Genomic DNA, 19,813 nt, shown 5'->3' with positions numbered 1-19,813 from the left:
CATGTGATGTCCTGAATTCTGCTCCTAGGTCTGTTGATGTATTAAAGCTGTCGGTTGTTTGCACAAAATGTGGTAAAAAAAAAAAAAAAAAATCAATTTGTATTTACTCTTATTTTTCAATGCAATTAATGAACATCGCTCATAATTCTATGAGAACTTGGCAGTATCAGCCTGAGTTATAGACGCTAGGGTATACTGAGAATCCTCTCTCCCTTCAAATGTTGAGATATTAACCTAAACCTAAATCTCTTGGCTTCAATATATAGTTGCATTAGTTTCCAGGGACTGACATAGCAAAATACCTCAGAGCTGGTGGTGTAAATAACAGAAATTGATTGTCTCACAGTTCTGGGCACTAGAAGTCCAAGATCAAGGTGTCAGAAGGTTTGATTTCTTCTGCGGTCTGTCTGGTATGCAGACGGTCATCTTCTTGCTATGTCCTCCCATGGCCATCCTTCTGTCAGTACTGTTTGTGTCCTAACCTCCTCTTCTTATAGGGACACCAGTCATATTGGATTAGAGACCATCCATATGACCTCATTTTACCTTAATTATCTCTTTAACCACGCTGTCTCCAAATACAATCACATTCTGAGGTACTGGGTGGTTAGGGCTTCAACATATAAAGTGTGAAGGGAAATAATTCAGCTCATAACAAAACGATTTCCTCTTGATACATCCTCTAGAATAATCTTGAGGGTCCTGATGTACTAAGTATCCAGACATATCCAGGGTACCTCAAACTCAAGCAAGAACCTCTGCTCCAAGCAGATAACTCTGGCAGTTTCCAGGGAAGATAAAATGAGGATTAAAGTGAGGCAATCGGTGAGTAGATAGTTTTGTTACTCCAAAGGGCAGACATATGTTGAGTTTTAATGAAGTCACTATACACTGTGTATGTCAATTTTTATCTTTATAACCAACATAAAAAGATGGTTTTATAATCACGCTGTACACATGAAAAAAATCAAGGCTCAGAGAAGTAATGTGTAAAATGCCGAGATTATAAATCACAGAGCTGGGATTAAAATACAGATTTCTACAATTTTAAAACTCTTACACTGTTGCCATTGGATAATACAGTCTCTAAAGGATAAATTTGGTTTTGATCCAGCTCATGAGAAAATTATTATAAAGAAATCAAACCTGCTGACCAAGCTAATGAGACTCTGAAATGTTCTTTTCTTTCTTCATATTTGTAGACAATAACTCAGTGCTTTTGTTAAATTTATGGAGGTAACTCAGCGGAGAAATTCAGTGCCAGTTGGCTGAGAGTCGAAAGAGTTTAAAAAACCTAAAACCTCACCAAGGGAGCAGCCATTTAGACCTCCAGTGCTTACTGCTGATGGTAACAGCAGGGTGTTCATGCATCTTAAAGCTGCACTAATTTAGAACCATTCAACTTAAACACAGTCTCTATTATAAACAAAGTTGTTGTCCATTTGTCTGTAAATCACATCTGTCAAAAAGAGCCAGATGGTTTTCTCCAAATTTGGAAAACACATCTGTAATGATTAGGTCTACAAAAATGCATGTTGGGATCTATGCGAGAAATCTCAAGGGAGGAGACAGTTATTCTGTAGTGACACAGAAGGCTGTGAGATTGCCCATACAAAGAGGCATGTAATACTTATCATGATGTCATAAATAACTGACCGTTATTTTAACTAGAACACCCAGATCAGTAGTCATCATGACACATTCTTAGAAATACTGGTGGCGCCGACTCAAACTGAGAAGTTAAAATTGCTTTATATTTGGGTAGAGATATTTGCAGCCTCAGAGGTATATTTAACAACAGTTACCATTCCTAACTGTGCTGGATAGGCCAGAGGTTTTAAACAAAATGATATGCTAATGTAATTATTTTACTTCATATTATACTTATAACCAAGTGTCTTACACCAACACAAAAATAATCCTGATAATTGAAGAAAAGTCCTCTTAAAACTGAAAGCAGAAAGGATGACGTCTGTCATTAAACAGAAAACAATGGAATAAGAAATTATTGGCAAATAAATGAATAATTCTGTAGCAAAAATCATGGTATAACAACAAAATATCCTATGTATTTAGTGTATAATCTTGAATGAGATACTCTAACTTCATGATATTTACATCATAAGATTTTCCTTGATTTAAACCTTAGCATGAAAAATTACACTGAGTTTATTGACCTGCCCACAAAAGTATAAGATTAGGAAAATGAAAATTATTTTCGAGCTATATCTTTTCTTGGGGTATATCATAAATTTGCTACTTATAATTATAGATAATCACTACAAATATCACGCAGTATTTAACTGAATTGATTGAACTATATGTGTAGAAAAACATTATTTCTTAGCTTTCAAATACAGTCTGTACATTTACCTATTTGGGTCATGAGAGGCCACTTACTTCTCATATTGCTACATGATAATGGAATGGATTATTAATTTAAAAAATCATTACACAGCTCAAATCCATAGAGAAAAAGAGAGAAAACACAGAAGAGGGAAGCTACATGAATTATGTAATTGTGTTTTTTTTCTCGCTTAAAAAAATTATACATGGATAAAAATTATGGAAGAAATGAAACTGTTATATTTTGCTGCAATTTAGTACAATTTTGAATCAGGCATTGAGAATAGCACAGATATTGGTAATCTTGCAACAATAATGGAACAGGCCTCTGGAATAAGCAAAGGAGTTAATTAAGAAAAGGTAACAGTATGATTCTTAAGTAAGTTCTCTTTTCCATAAGCTGTGCTCCTCACCGTGTCACATAGTAAAGATTATTTTAGCTTTATATTATACTTACACATTTATATATACTTAAAAAAGATTAAGAGCAAAACGAATTGTCAACTACTGTTTGAAAGATTTTTTTCTTAGACAATCTTACTATGAAATCATTGCAATACTTGGAAACATGTCTAAATTACCAAATAAACAAAGAAATAACACATGGCAGAAAGTAACAATTTTTTTTTCTTGTCAAAATATAATTGATATGTATCCTCTGACTAACATTAAAATGCAATGACATTAAAAAGAGGATAATTCATGAATGTTACACTAGATCTCTCTTGCTGAACATATTAGTGAACATTGGGTTACAGTTGAAATATCCATGTGCATTGACTGGTCTGAAGCAAAATACAGAAATAAAACACACTGATTTTTTTTTTTTTTTGAAAAACTCTGTTACTTTAATTCTGACAATATCACCATGAGGGTACAATGGCAGAAATGACTATCCCTCTTTTAGATGTGAGAAAACCTGCGTTTGAGAGATGGCTTACCAAAAATCACATGGCTCTTTTGTGGCAGAATTGGCACGATCATTTGCTCCTTTTTCCTAGTCTGGGGCTTTAACTCAATACCCAAAATTTACTACTAGAAATATTCTAATACATTGATTTATTCTTTCTGTGAGATTGCATTTCAATTCCTTCTTTTAATTCAAAGGCTCTTTTCATTAAATGACACTCAAAAGCCATATTACTGATTCACTAGCTAAACTGCTCAGTAATTGGTTGACTTATAGCAAAACCATAGAATTAAAAACAAAGAACAAAATAATTGGGGATGAGTGGGTGGCATTTAAAATTATAGTTTAAGTGACTTGTGATATAGTTGCTATTTTCTTAATAAATGAATTATCTTTGTTCTCAAATTGAAAAATGATGTTTCCAAAGTGTGAACACTTTTTAAAAGTAATTGTTAAAAAAAATTCTATTCAAACATGACATTTAGCAGGCACATTATCTACTGCTCTAAACAGACTTGAGATTTGGTCATCATTATTTAGTCACTAAAAGAAGTTCATCAAAGTTTAAATTTTATTCAGTTTCCATCATAGTGAGAACAGATATGCCAGCATTGATCAAACCTTAGGATAAATATCAGTTTAGCAAGCATAACAGTAAAAATAAATGGTAGGATATAGCAGAAATGTTTTAAAGCCAGGTTTTTTTTCTATTCTCGTAGTGAAATTTAATTGTGGCTCTCTAAGATTTGTTAGATGCTTTTGTTGTGGCATTGTATGTTTTGTTATAAGCTTTTCTTTTGCTGTACTAAGCTACCTAATCATAATTTTGTTACTCAATGTAAAATTAAAATGCAAAATTTGTGCCTAAATCATCATATAATAGTCTACCCCTGTAACCTAACGTTTTAGCTTTTCAAATAGCTTTTGATGATGATCTCATTAATGTTGTCCCCAAAAAGAAAAGAAAAATAAGTTAATCGAACTTTAATTGCCAAGGTGCTTCCAAGGAAGTGGAAGTTATGAGATGAATATTAATCTATCTCATTTGCATTTTGCAAACAAACAGAAAAACTTCTCATTTCACTGCTTGGATTCACACTGTACTAGGCTAAAGAGGACACATAGTAGATTGCTATACTTCTGGGTTTTTTGTTTGTTTGTTTTTTAAGATTGAGCTAAAGAAAAAGTTTTTGAAAGACACTTTTTTTCCATATTAATTTTTTCAATTAGTTTCCGGTGTACAAACCAATGCAATAGTTAGACATTTCACCCCTCACAAAGTGATAATTCAGCAGGTAGAACATTGCTTTTCTTTATCTATGTATGTGTAAATTATAGATGTTGATCATAGTTATCATGCAAAGATTTGATTTTTTATGTTATATATTAACAATTTGCTCATTACCAGCTAACGATATTTACTTTGATGTGTATCATTACTACAGAGAACTAACCAATCTCTAATTGTAGGGCCCAGACTCTATCACAGTATCTGTAGCTGGATTATTCAGTTACATAAATTGGTATTTATAAAATATGGTCATTGTTAAATGTTCTTTTCATCCTTCCTGAACACAGGAAATCAGGATGATGAAATGGGACCTGAGAGAAACCAAGCTGCTGGGGTTGGAATGGGCCAGGAGAGGACTTCACATATGCATAAAGCGATGTGGAATCTATATTAGATTGAAAACCTGGACATACATGAGTTCTCTTCGTTCTTTTTCGGGAGGCTGATCTCTTCCAGGGAGGACTCACTTGTCTATTTGTATGATATGCCATTACCTCTGAAGCAGTCATAGTCTGCCCTGCCTTTTCACAGTTATCTATAGCTCCAGACATAGAACATTCCTGTCATTACAGAAAATTGTATTGAATAGAATCAATCGGTAGTATTTTGTCCATCAATGATAGGTAACTTTCAAAGCCTGGGATATTATCCCCACCCAAGAACCATGACTAACTATAAGTGAATATAGCAAACCACTCTGAATTATTTCTCCCCTCCCTCTGTTTAACGATGCTGCCTGCTAACACCTATGAGTTGTTACGTGTTACCTGCTGTATTGCATTGTTTGTGAGTGTCATCTCAAAGTGGGTGATGTGGTTCCATATTGAAAACTGCCCAGTTTTGCCTCCGAGTCACAGGTAAAGGTTGAAGTTTGGACACTTTGCTTTTACCTACAACCGCACAAAATTGAACTCCCAGATCATATAGTAATGATGCATTGTTTGATTGTTCCAGCTTATCCCTTGTCCATTCTTTATGCCAAATCACATAAAGCATGGGAAATCCAGCTTCAAATATCTTTATCCCTTCAATTTCCCCATATATACCAAATTACTCCATTAGCTAATCCACTGTACATTTTTGACTATATGTCAATGCAAATTATACCTTTATTTCTAACTTCTGATTAGTTACATACTATTATCCACATATTACATTGCATTCAAATTTAACACTTTCTTTGAAGACTTGCTCTCACAGCCTCCATTAGGTTGGTCTTCAATCTCTTAATAAAACAAAAATACTCTTAGTTCTTCTGTGAGTTATAACTAGAGTAATTGTACAATTGATTGTCCAAAACATAACACTTTGAAAGGCCAAGGAGGTACTATCAATAACACCTAAAAACTGTTGAAAACCAAGATGCTCCCTGGAAAATCAGGATGTATGGTCAGTCTAGTGATAACCCTCTGCACCTTGTTAGGGCAGGAGACCTGAATATTTGCATACATCCACGCAATAAAGCAGTTTAATTATCTTTTTCTATCTAAATCTGGTAAGTGCCCCTAATATACCTCTTTTTGGGCCTCTAGTGCCTCCCTGGGCCTATCTCATAGTTTTCCCAATAGTAAAAAATTGTGACTGTTATAGAGCAGTTAACGTTACTTCCATGGGGGGATTGTAGACAATATTGTAGATTATTTCTTCCCCTGTTAATAATGAACTTGTAATACATATTAGATAAACCGATGGGAGTCTTTACTCTTTTATATGTTCTTTACTAGTTGAATATTACTCTGATAGAGATGGTTGTATTAATCTGGTGTTCTTGTGGCCTGCTGTCATTACTTAGAAGAAAATCATTACTACAGTTAATGTTGGTGACAAGTTGGTGATGAGAAAAATCAAAGTCTTTTTAAATTTTATGAATAGTCATTAGATCTGTTGGGGGTAAATTAGTGACTATAAATATAATGTTCTTGAATCAACATTTCAGCTGAATGAAAACGGAAAAGATATTGATATTGAGAGACTGGGAAATAGTATTGGAGAGAAGTTAAAAAATACTTTAATTACTATACTACAAATGCAACTGAGAAGTTCATTATAGGCATTAATTACGAAGTAATGATAAATTAAGTTATTCCATATTTCCATCTATGATTCCAGACTGCCATTTTTGTCCATGCTATGGAGTCCTTTTAAATGAACACTAAACTCCTAAACAAAAGGAGAGATCCTTTACAATTGATCCAAAGATATGCAAACAGAAGACTAATGCTGAATAGTGGAATAGATATTGCCTTTAAATGCTTAGCGGCAGAGGGATAATATATTTCTTATGTCATTCTAGAGGTAAGGAATCTCAAGGTCATAATTTAAGGAATAACTGGTTCTAAATCTTCAGTCTTTGTAAAGGCATTACCATGTGCCTGACATCATGTCTTTAAATTCTCACATTTTTAAATCAAATACTTTATATACAAAGGCGCTCAGTCAAAAATAAATAAATAAATAAATAAATAAAATAAAAGGTCCAGGGTTCCAAACACTAAGGATGGCCTGTTTGAGATTAAAAGAGAGAATAAATATATAGTCATTTTCTGTTTTCTCTCTAGGGCAGTAGTTCCCAACATTTAGAATGCATAAAATTCACTGGGAAATATATTGAAAATGTAGCTCCCCAATTTTGCATAAGATGAAATATGAGGTTCCTGTGGGTCATATAGTTGGAGATACCTACTATATCCTTGGGTGTGCAAATCTGAAATGGAAATGAGAGCATGGCTTGGAATGACACATTGTTAACCAAAGAGTGATGGAGGTCTAGAGCAAACCTGTGGAACAATTTACAAAACAGAAAATCACTGATATGAAGGAACCCATAGTCTAATGGTGCCAATTTCTCTGCAGATGGTAAAAACTGGTCTTGGGAATAAGATAATTGGGGTAGCTTTTCGCCACATTTTAGTTCATGGAATCAGAATATTATAGGTTGAATGGAACTAAGAAATTATTCATTCAAGATTAATTTATTAATGGAGAAATTTGCTTGATTGGGCTTAGAGTTTGTTGTATAGTCAAGACCAAGCTTAATGGTTTTCCAATCTATTAGACAAAGTCCAAGTCACCTGTTGGGTCATCGTTGACTTCAATGGTAAGCAAAAAGCAGAAATAATACAAGCATTTTTAATTAAAAAAAAATAGCTATATGAGAAGTACTTAAACGGTCAGTGCTAATCCACCTTTAAACTGTAAAAGTGGCTGGTCTGCAAATAAGGTCTTGAACTGTAATAATTCATGCAACAGCAAGAACAAAAGCAGATTAGCTAACCTTACCCTGAAATGGAACTTGATTTAAAGTAATAACTCGTGTGTGCGTGCATGTGTCCGTGCATGCATGTGTGTGTGTGTTTGAAAACAGAAAGAGCTGGGAGACTAAGGAGAGTCCAGTGGAAGAAGAGTAAGTATAGGAGATTAAAGCCCTTTAAAAGTGGAGACATGGCTGGGTATTTTACACAGCACTTTTATCTTGCAGATGTATGGTTAACCTTGCAGGTGTAAGACGTTATTATATTAATGAGAGTTTGTTTACTTAGAGCTCTGTGGAATTATATTCCTAATTATGATTCATCTCTTTACTTGATAACATCCAAGTAAGGGGTTTATGTCAGTAATAAAGATCATCATCTAATGATCTTTCCTTTCAATAGCATCAAGAAACCTCCTGATAAGAGATGGAAGGGATATGTGGTTTTATATTAATAACTGAGATGCTTTTTTCCATCTGCAGAGGCACAAAAGAATTTTCCCAGAGCTCCAAACAGCCCATTTAATGGTTCTAACACACCACCTCCAACCGCTTTTCCCACCCTCCTCTGACAACCCACCCCCAATTCACTCTTCATCTATTCTACAAATGTATCCTAGCTAATTAATTTCACTCTAGGTTCTCAGTTTAAATATTACCTCTCAGGAAAGCCTTACTCCTGACTGTCACCACCCATTACCCCAACTAGGCTAATCTTACATATTTAGTTTTCATAACTGTGAAGTACTATTGCTATATCTATTAATATAAACAGAAAGTCAAACTTCCTAAACAATGTTACCTTCCCAAATTCATTCTACTAATAAATGAGAGAATGAGGGTTAAGAGACAAACACAGTATCTTGCCTGTGAACTTTTCTTATATGTTTGTCTTCTTTCTCATCACACAATTCACTTTGAAATTTTTCATTCATGCAGGAAGTACCATTTCCCTCCCTTGACTCTTAGTTAAATATTTCCTCTTTAATTTAGCCTATACCCTTCTTTCTCTACTTTTGCTACCAACTGCTTCCCTTATTTGTCTTTTTCTTCTGTCAGACTTACCAGCTTTCTCAAAGAGTTATCTGGCAGGACCCATGTCTTTTGTGTTTTAGGCTAAACTTCCTAACTTATCTAGGGAAGGTCAATAGGTGATTTATTTTATTTTTTAATTAAATTTATTGGCGTGACATTGGTTAATAAAATTATATAGGTTTCAATGTACAATTCTATAATACCTCAGCTATATAGTGCATTGTGTGTTCACCATCCAAAGTCAAATCTTCTGTCACCATATATTTAACCCCCTTGACCCTCTTCTACCTCCTCCCTTCCCCTTCCCCTCTGGTAACCACTAAACTGCTGTCTGTGTCTATGAATTTTTGTTTGTCTTGTTCATTTGTTGCTTGCAGTTTTATATCCCACATATGAGTGAAATCACATGGCTCTTTTCTGACTTATTTCATTTAGCATGATAATCTCAAGATCCATCCATGTTGTCACAAATGGCAGTATTTCATCTTTTCTTATAATATTCCATTATATATATGTGCCACATCTTCTTTATCTAATCATCTATTGAAGGACACTTCAGTTGTTTCCATGTCTTGGCCACCGTGAATAATGCTGCAATGAACATTGGGTGATTTCTCGACTACTAATTTTTTGAATTTGGAATACAATTTTAGAAAAGACGCAGCATTTACATCTCTGAAAAGTTTAAAGAAGTGATAGTAATACAGGCAGAGCTAGCCTTGCATAGTTGTGTGGACTGTAAAATTGATACTAAAATAATGCAAGGTAATCTTAAAAATGGGAAGAATTAAAATCATCTAATGACCTTTAAACATTTTTGTCAAAACATTAAAAACTCTCTTATTTTCGGTTAGTAAGTGTACAGGGAAATGAAAATGGTAAAACCAGTATTTATTTAGTGCACTATAAATTTAAACAGATACACTGAGAATTAATGTGTCTTATTTGTATAAAATGTATCAGTAGTTTGAAAAGTGCTTACCTTAGTCTCATATATAAATCCTAATTCAGTGAGCATCTTTTGCATGCCTTGGCGAATTGTCATAATCCTAAATTTGGATCAGTTTAGGAGTGTTCTAATTTTTTTGTTGTCGTGTAACTATCACAAACCTGGCTGCTTAAAACAGTCCTCACTTATTATCTCACAGTTCTCTAGGTCAGAATTTAGGGCAAACTTGGCTGAGTTGTCTACTTAGGTTCTCACAGGCCAAAGACAAAGTGTGTCAGCTGGGATGGGATCTTATCTGGAGCCTTTGGAGAAGAATCCACTTCCAAATTCATTCAGGTATTTTGCAGAGTTCAGTTTCTGTGGCTATAGGTTTGAGGTATGTCTCCTTGGTGTCAGCTGAAGGTCATTTTCAGCTCCAAGATACACACGCGTTCCTTCTCACATGGCCCCTTCATTTTCAAAGCCAGCAATGGTGCTTTGAATCATCCCCAACCCTTCGACTCTCTCATGTCTTCTACTATCAAATGGAGAACACTGTTTTCAGAGTGTTCGTTCACCTGTCAAGTCCAGCCAAATAATTTTCATATATTGTAGACAACTGACTTGGGACACTAATTACATCTGCAAGATACCTTCATAGCGAGTGTTTAGATTATTGTTTGAATAGCTAGGGGAAAAGAATCTCAAGAGACCATCTTTAGAATTCTGCCTACTTTACATTTTACCCTTTGTGCTTTCAATATTTTGAAATATTTCTGACAGATCCTTTGATGCCAAGTTTATTGGCAGCTTCACTTCCTCTGAAACATCTTTATCCCTTTTGTCACAACCAGTTTCATTTTTGTTGATAATTTCACCTTCATTCAGTTCCTCTGGCTGCATATCTTGGGTCTCTAGAATGCTGGCCGTGTCACCATTCCCAAAGTTAGCCATCTTCTAATCACATCCAATTGCAATCCTTTTCTCTTTGCTGCCCTTTTACCTTTCAACTATCTACTTAAAAAAATAAATAGCATGTGGGTTTATTAATGGGAGTCAAGGAAGCAACACAAATGCACACTGCTGTCTGATAAGTAACCAAAATGACTAATAACACACGGACTGTGCTTCATGCTGATTTTCTTCTTTTTCCAGTTTAATTGAAGGTTTACCTATACATTGAGTTTCAAATTTTATTTTCATACATCTTATTTTCATTCTATTATTTTCATTTTCATAACTGCATCATCATTCTCTCCTTTTCCTTGTTCACATTCCAAATTCCAAATTCTGTCTATTAAAGATTTCATTTATAGCCATTATATTCTCCATCTAATAATTCTATTTACAAGAAAGGAGTACTAATTCTGTAACTCCTTTCTTGTATTAATAAATAGAATTATTAGATGCAGAATATGATGTAGGAGTAATCTTTAAAGAAGTAAATGTTTCTTTTATTGCAAGCTTGCGTTTTCTGAGAATGTTGAAGGACCAAAATTTTGTCAGGCAGCTAAAAAGTATATCATCTTGGACACATTATATAATTTTTAGGTAGAGGTTTCTCTGACAAGCAGAGTAACTACGTGAAAGCAAGTGTATGGGTACAGATTCCCAAAGGAAATGATGATGATGTTATTATTTTAATTACTTCACCTCGGGCCATGACAGAGACTTTCTCACCTGTTCTCATTGTAGTCAGGAAGGTCTTTGTCTGCCTGTCCCCCTTTTCACTAAAGATGTAGAGATTATTTCGGGTAGCTTATATTTACATGGAGTGTAACAGTTTCCATTTGTGATGATCAAGGCTTAATCTCCCATTCCCATCTGGAAGTTCCTGGTATGTATGTTCCACAGCGCAGTCCCATGTTCGTTTTCATTTGTATAGTTGGTGATTATTGTGTGCAGTTAGAAGGAAAAGCTGGGTTTTCCCCTTCTTTCTTAGAAGGATAGCAAGGCACTTGGTAGTATCTTTGTTGCTATTTCGTATGTGTGCTCAAAAAATACAGAATACTTCAGAAATTTGCCTGTCATCTTTACACAGGGGCCATGTTAATCTTCTCTGTATTAGTCCAATTTTAGTATATGTGCTGCTTAAGCGAGCACTCTGTTTCTATTTACTCTACATCCACGTTTTGCATCAAGAAATCTTTTTCCAACATCTAGACTGCCATCCACCTGAAAGTTGAAGTCTAGTTCAATATTTTTGGTGTACAGTACTTTTTATTACATGTGCATATACCCCTAAACAATATATAGCATTGGTTTGCATACTAAGCTTCAAATGAAAGGTAGCAAATTATAAGAATATATGTTTTACTAAATATTTTATTTGTGCAGCCATGGTTATTTTCACTTCTGTATAGTGATTAGATTTTTATTTCCATGGGCATTTATATCACTTTGAAATTTCTATTACAAATAATGCTACAATAGGGCATTGGTTATGCTTATCAACTATATTTCCAAATTGCTGTCTAAAATCTTTTAACTTATAGTCCGCCAGCAACATACAAGTTCTAATTGCTCCATACACATGTTAGAGTTGATATCATCACTCTATTATTTTTTTTAACAATACTGTTATAAATTGGTATTTCATTTGTTTTTGGCTTGCATTTCTCTGAACCTAAGTGAACTTTTCACATCTTTTTTGCCTCGGACTTCTATAAATGAGCTGTTCTTTTACTTTGTCCATTTATCAATTGTATAATTATTTTGTTGATAATCTTTTATCAGTTGTAAGAACTGCAACACTTCTACATACTAGTATAATGTGGGATTTTGTTGTTTCTAGTATGAAAATGAAAAAAAAATTTACTTTTAGTATAGTCCAATATATTGAACTTCATCCAATATATTGGACTTTTCTTTGTCTGCTTTTATTTATTTAAGACATTTCTCTTGCCTATAATTATAAACATCTTATTTTCCTATAAAGGTTTGATGTTTTAGTTTTCCACAGTAAGTCTTAAATCCATATGGGAATTAATTTTTGTGTCTGAGATAGTTATATTACTTATGGATAATCTATTCCAGAACAATGTATTGGTTTATAATCCATTATAACAATTTATTAATAGCTATACATCAGGATAACATAAATGTGCTTCTCCCCCAAATTCTGAACTCTGTTCTATTCCACTGTTCCTACATCAAATCCGCACTATGTAAGATACATTCATCAAAAATATCTTGTCTATCCTTGTACCTTGTGTTTCACATAAATCTTAATATTAGCTTGTCAAGTTTCATGAAAATGTCTATTTGGATTTTTGTCAAAATTACTTCCAATTCATCTATTTGGAGTGATGATATTGAGCTTGCTATCCATAAATATCCTATCACTCTGCATTTATTTGGGTTTTCTCTAACATACCAGAAAATATTTTTTATAATTTTCTCCATAAAAACCTTACACCATTATATTGATTCATAAGACCATTATAATTTTTGTTGCATTACATTATAAATGTAATACTGAAAAATTTTATTATTCTGATTTAGGACATTGATCTTATATCCAGCAACTTTATTGCATTCTATCGTTACTTCTAGTGGTCTACTCATAGATTCTATACAATTATCCATTTAGATAACATCTCAGAATATGAAAATATGAAAATTGTTTCTTCCATTCCTGATTTTAAAGGGAATGCTTCCAAGTATTGACCATTAAGCACAGCAAGTTGTAGATTTTTGATACATACTTTATGGAAGTTCTTTAGACCTTGTTTCCATATAAATAACTATTTTTTAAATCGATTGATATTTAATTTTACAAATTATTTTTGTTTCTATCGAGGTCTTCACAGTTTTACCCTGATGATGATGTGATTTTCTGAGTCAAAATCTTACTTTCCTGGGATTAACCTGGTTTGTTGATGTTTGATATTTCAAAGGAGTTGGTTTGCTAACATTTTCACTTTTTCAAAAAAACTTTATTACATTTAGGCTATAATGGTTTTCTGCTGTACTGTCTGAAATAAAATTCTAAATGTCTAGTGTTTTTATGTGTATATTGGGGTGGAGATGACTTGACTTCTGTTTTAGATGTATTCATTTATTAAATAAAAATTCCTTTGGGTCACTTTGATGAGGTATACTTTTTATTTCCCAGTTTTTGTTTTCAAACTTATTGCCTTCAAGTTTTCATTAGTATCACAATTTTTTCATTCTACTTTAACCAGTTTATTAGTCCTTTCATTATTAAAATTTCTATTGTTTTAAGAGTACTGGCCTAACACCTGCATTCTACTTTTGTTTCTCTATTTTCGTTTTTGAACTGTGTGCAAGTCACTGTTGCTGAACGTATTTTCTCAACTCTAAAATGAATATTCCACGGGTGCCAAAAAAAAATGTATACAAGTGGACACTTTGGTCATTGCTCAAGCAGTAGTTCGCTGCATTCAGAAGTGCCTGGACACTGACGGTAACCACTGTGAGCACCTCTTCTAAATTGCAGAAGTCAAATGTGACTTGTAGTCATCTTTTGTTATTGGTATGTATTAGTACAATTTTAAGTTTTCCTTACTTGTGTATACAATTTTTTGGCACCCTCTGTAGTATTTCCTTTTTAGTTCATTTATATCCACTGAGGCTCAAGGAATATATGATTGAATGTTTTCAAAAGGAAAAAAAAGTCCAAGGATTTATAAGTTTACCTACAGTATCTTTTTGAACATGTGCATCACTTGTAACAAACGTTTTACTCCAAAGCATCATGGGAATCTTTTGGAACATGAATGAAAATCAGAGCTGGGCCTTCCACAGCAGAGTAAAACTTCCAAAGTCTGATGATAAAAGTTATCTCTAACTGATCTGAGAAGCAGCAGTTCACTAACCATGACAATGATTTTAAAGACTAGTGTGAAAAGATGTTCAATAAAGTATAAATGTTGGTTTTTTAGTACATTAATATTTCATTTCATAAAACACCTTTTATAAAAAATTAAACACTTTAACATACCTCAGGTAGGTCCTAAAGAAAGCAATGCTACTAATTACTGTGGGCAAAGAAAGCTCTTCCTGAATCCTTAACTGCTTGGGCACTAATTTTCCGTCTTTATCTTTGTCAACATCAAGTACCCATTTATTAAGTTCCTGATCTCCTGCTACATGGTGAAGTTAAAATGTAGTATCTAGGGAGTTAAATATAGGAAGTTAAAAGGTATGCAATGCTTTTTTTCTTTTTAAAGTTCATCAGTTAGAAAATATGAAAAGCAATAATCTTACAAATCCTACTGTCAAGTGATTTAGTAAAGTAGTGAGGTCTTGCAAATATCTCATTTCATAAAACTAACTAGGGTAGCACTAAATATATTAATTCAAATCTAAACATGGAAAACAAGATCCAAAAGTATTTTTTGTGGCTGCATTTGAATGTTAGGTGACTCAATACCGTGTTGCATGTCTATAAGGTTCCCTGAGACAATTTTTCCTCTGGCCCAATTTCTGTAATTTTTATTCATGTAAACATTATTTCCAATTTTGGGCTGTTTCTTTACTGAACTACAACCTTCAGCAAATTATCAGTACTAAGGAGCAATATTCACAATTGGGGTAAGTACTCTACCTCTCGATTCGGAATTAGAAGAAATGAAAAATCTCAGAATTATTTTAAAAATAAAGTAAAAGACACAGAATTGGGGTAAAATAAAATTATAAAGTACTAGGAAAATATTACCCTTAGAAAGGCCAACTCATTCTTTGCTATGAATCATTTGCCTTTATAAAGCAAGGACATTAGTTTGAAATGACGGTAAAATGTATATATTGATACCTTGAGTTCCATTCAAATTGAACTAGTGACAGGCTTGGATTACATTAATTTTACCACCTCTTACCTCATATGGAAAAGGACAGACTGTATATAGTTCATTTATTTTACTAGATGTTGCAGAAAGCTAAATTTGCAGGACTACATGGAGAAACAAAGTTGGGCAGAATTACTCCACTTTGGTAAAACTGCCATTCAGGAATAAGTGACTAAGGTCAACAGCAACTCAACATTTATTTTACTATGTCAATACCTGAAAAACATGTACAATTTTAAAAGATTAACATACAGAGTCCAAATAAAGTTTATTTTTTAAAATTTTGTTTATTATTACTGTTTACCAATGGGGAGATGCAATTTATTTACACAGCAGCCACAGAGGCAAGGGGAATACACAGTTAGCAATCTGTATAGGATAGACTACTTATGCAAAAATAAGAATCTCCAAAATAAAGGACAGGGGTGAGTTTCACTACACTTCCCCAAAGATCCCAGCATGCGATACTGGGCATGCGGTGGCAAGAACTAATACATGGAAGAATAAGCCACAAACCACAGAAAATTCGTAAAGAATCCCTTTTTCCCCATACACACACACACACACACACACACACACACACACACACACATTCAGATACATAATAGAATTACAGGGTGATAAATACACTTAATTGAGGAGGGAAGGGTAAGAATTCTGCTGTTAGAGGGAAGATAGGTAGGGAAAGGGAGAATTCCTAACCAACTATATGGTAGGGAGCATTCTCTCCCCCCAAATTAGTTTGTCCCCAGCCCACTCATACCCATCCAGGGTAGGGGGATACTGCTCTAACAGTGGGGAGCAAAAAATGAAAACCAAGAGGGAGGTAATATGAACCAACCATTATGCAAAACTACTTCCCATTTCTTCCTCCTCTACTAGGAGAAAAGGTCAGAAGGGAAATGGTGATGTCACAATCTGAGCTCCCTCTCTGAAGAAGAGTGGACCATGGCCTTCCCTTCAGCCTGTTTCCCAGACATTATTTGAAAGTGGGCCAGTGTCTCACTTAGACACTTCTTTTCCCTCTGCATCCCCTTTGAATGAGATGCCTACAAAAAGTCAAAGGCAGATAACTCAAAATTGTCTTAGTTCTTGCCAAGGTTTGACTTTTTAAAGTTATCACAATTCTTTAGACCAATCTATAACTAGGCCCCAAAACCGACCAGGGCAACCCTAGGGGGAGAATGCAATAATAGACAGTCTTGAGGCCCTATTACTATGGTTTCCTGCATCTTCCAGAGTATGTAACTCAAATCAGTCCGGAGTCCAAACAGTTCCTTCTGGGATAAGGAACGATACATGCACAATCACGGTTAGAGAAAATGAATCAGGACCCACTCCATCCATGTGTCTCTCTTAGACTTTACTGCTCTTCTGCTTAGGTTCTAAGAAGCAATATCCAAGCGCAGGTGGGAAGATATAACTCCTCACGAAGTAAGACACAGCAGGAAGGCATACCAGCAAGGCAGTCCTATAGGAGAAGGGCTTGGGCATCACACTGCCTTTCACAAACAATTCCATTTTTTTTTTGCCATCCTAATCCCAACAGAGGGAGCCATAAGATTCTTCTCTGAGTCTTCCACAGAAACGGGGGGTGGGGGGAGGGGGAAGACACTTAAAAGAAACCAAGGAAAAGGAAACTGGACAGGCTTCAGAAGCAGGAGCATCAAGAGGTGAACTGAAACTGGTCAATGTGAAAGGTGGCAGGCAGCACCTGGAGTCATGAGATGCACCAACAGGCAGTGGAGCAGGAAACAGGAGGAATATGGAGCCAAGCCAGACAGATGAGGTTGGGCTCCTTACTGGGGCACATAATGAGGTAAGAAAACATTTCAAATAAAGCAGCACCGTTCCCACTCACCTTGGGGCTCCACCCCTCTACATTTCATAAACCCTCATCAGGGAGCAAAGTGGAGGGTAGTTTTGATATGTGGCTCACACTTCCCATCATCCCCGATCCTATTTCCTACAGCCAGGGGATTTCTGGGGGGCCTTCCCTGGCTTTCAACAACAAAAGGACAGCTCCTGTAGTCAAGAAGGTCCAAAGAGGACCAAGCAGAAAGGGCTACCCATTGTGAGGGGCAGAGAAAGTGGAGACAGTTTAGAGGTTCATCATAGCAGAGCTCTGTGACTGCACAATCCAAGGAACAGAGTCATTCAACAGGATACTACACAGTTAGATGTGAGACAACCCAGTTCTGCTCCTTGGTTCCTAGCACTAACCCATTCACATTATTGAGGGCAGCTGGAAGAGGGCCCCTCTGGCCTCAGCTTTCAAACTACAGCCTTCTGCACAACCATGATGCTCCTCTATAGTTCAGTCTTGCCCCTGGCATAATGACCAAGTCAGACCCAGGGACTGGCTATGTAACTAGTAACTCAGAATTGGAAGATCACTGCCCCACCAAATTGCTGTCCACAGAACATATCCAGATATGAATCCTGCAATTTGAGAGATCGTGCATAGTTGCAGAGGCCTGTGCTACCTCTCCAAAGGACTATAACTAAAGCCTCAACCTGCCTGGATAACCAAATTGTCCATCTGCTAAGCCTATGACACCGGGTGGGTGCCAGGAAGAGGGCTCTGTTCAGCAAAAGGCTAGCATTTGTCTCCATGTCCGTTGAAGTCATTGTAAATGCTGGACCTTTGGAAAACTGCTGGCTTTGACCTTTTCTTCTTCTTGGAACCAAGACCACAGAGTTTCTCCTACCAGATTCAGCTGGAAATTCTTTTCCTTGGTTTTCCCAAACTGGAATAGTTAATATCCAGATCTCACACCTGACTTTCACTTGTCTTGGAGAAACCCAAATCAGAGGCTCAGAGAGGAGGGCAGTCCCATGAGTCTCAAAGATAAAGACCTGACCATCAGTTATGTCCAAAGTGACAGTTATCCAGGAAGCCCATGACATCAGGCAGACAGAAAGGCTGAGAAACCAAAGGATCTTGTATAGTGGGCACACAGCTGCTCACCTGTGCACTGGGGACAGACAGTACAGGGATCTTGTGCCCTTCCTGATGTGTTTAGAGACCAATCTGCATTGCATGGTGCACAGGACACACAGCTCCTCCTGCCCAGGTTGTCAAAGCTGATCCCAGGTAACACACTTATAAAAGGATCCAAATTCTTAAATCTTCACTTTGAGTATTTGAAGGCTAAGATCTTCAATGGGATTTGGAACTTCTGTCTGATTTTTTTTTCTTTTCTTTTTTTTTTTTTCTATTTAGCTACCTAATTTCTCCAGACCACAGGACCGGTCTATGTTACTGTCCTGGTCACCCTCAGACTCTCTTACGTTGCAGCTACTGGAATTCCGGAGGTGAGCGTTGCAGCTGCTGTTCAGGCCCATTCCCTGATTCTCCAGGAAGGGAGCAAAGCGGGAGGCGGCGCGCTCCTTTATCTTCCACTGGCTGAATGCCAAAATCCTTCACACTACCAGTGTCTGCGAACTCCAGGTAGAAGTAGCCACACTTGACTGCCCGGTGCACCTCAAAGCAGAAGCCCAAACAAGAATCCTCTATTAGGTCTACGTATATCTCCTGAGCGATGGCCTCTAGCTTGTTAGTATCCAGGTTAGCCAACGAAATTTCCTCCATTTTAATCTGTAAACGACTGTGGAGAGGGCGCTCGTATTACTCACAGCAGCACTGGCAGCAACACGTCTGGCTCCGCGGGCCGCGCCTCGGCCTAGAGGCCTCTCAGGACCGTATCCTCAGGCAGCGCGGGTGGAGGCGTCCGCAGCCGCAGGCGGGAAAGCAGCTGCCAGCGGCGACTGCTCCGGAACAAGTCCTTCAGTTTCTTTTGGCCTCTCTCGGGGTCTGGGACTTTGAGCTCCAGGCGGCCCCAGACTCTACGCCAAACGGTCTCCGTGCCTCACCCAGCAGACAGGGCCTCTTCCGCTCCCTGCTCTGTGCTTAGCCCCGCCTCCCCGCTTCCGCTCCTCAGCGCGCCTGCGCACTAGCCTTGCGCAGACTCGCAGTGCTTCTATTGCGCCGCTACCTGGGAAGCTTTGGAGTTTAAGACGGTGGGAGGAACTAAAATGTATTTGACTTTCATTATCTCTAACTGTAAAAAGATTGAAAAGATGCTGTTTTATATTATTTTATTTATGGATTTAAAGAGTGGCTAATGAATTCAGCCCCCACGCATAATTGATTCCCTCATGAAAAAGGAAGAAATAATAATTACGTGCACATTTGTGATGTAATATGAAATGCAATTTTAGGAACAGTTCTCTAGAT

The 19,813-nt window shown here is 36.2% G+C and overlaps 1 protein-coding gene and 1 non-coding gene across 2 annotated transcripts; both read right to left on the bottom strand.

Moving 5' to 3' along the window:
- Nucleotides 1–11,756: 11,756 nt before the first annotated feature.
- LOC141570221 (U6 spliceosomal RNA) lies at nt 11,757–11,863 on the bottom strand. The gene has a single exon (XR_012494232.2). It is a non-coding gene; the product is annotated as a U6 spliceosomal RNA (small nuclear RNA).
- Nucleotides 11,864–15,840: 3,977 nt separating this feature from the next.
- ATXN7L3B (ataxin 7 like 3B) lies at nt 15,841–19,503 on the bottom strand. The gene has a single exon (XM_019748982.3). The coding sequence runs from the start codon at nt 19,166–19,168 to the stop codon at nt 18,875–18,877; it is 294 nt and encodes a 97-aa protein (XP_019604541.1). The 5' UTR covers nt 19,169–19,503; the 3' UTR covers nt 15,841–18,874.
- Nucleotides 19,504–19,813: the final 310 nt, after the last annotated feature.

The sequence above is a fragment of the Rhinolophus sinicus genome, chromosome 1, assembly GCF_057876585.1.
Source record: "Rhinolophus sinicus isolate RSI-liver-muscle chromosome 1, RSI-T2T, whole genome shotgun sequence".
Taxonomy (NCBI): domain Eukaryota; kingdom Metazoa; phylum Chordata; class Mammalia; order Chiroptera; family Rhinolophidae; genus Rhinolophus; species Rhinolophus sinicus.
The sequence above is the reverse complement of the archived record's forward strand: the minus strand, read 5'-3'. Positions and strand labels throughout refer to the sequence as shown.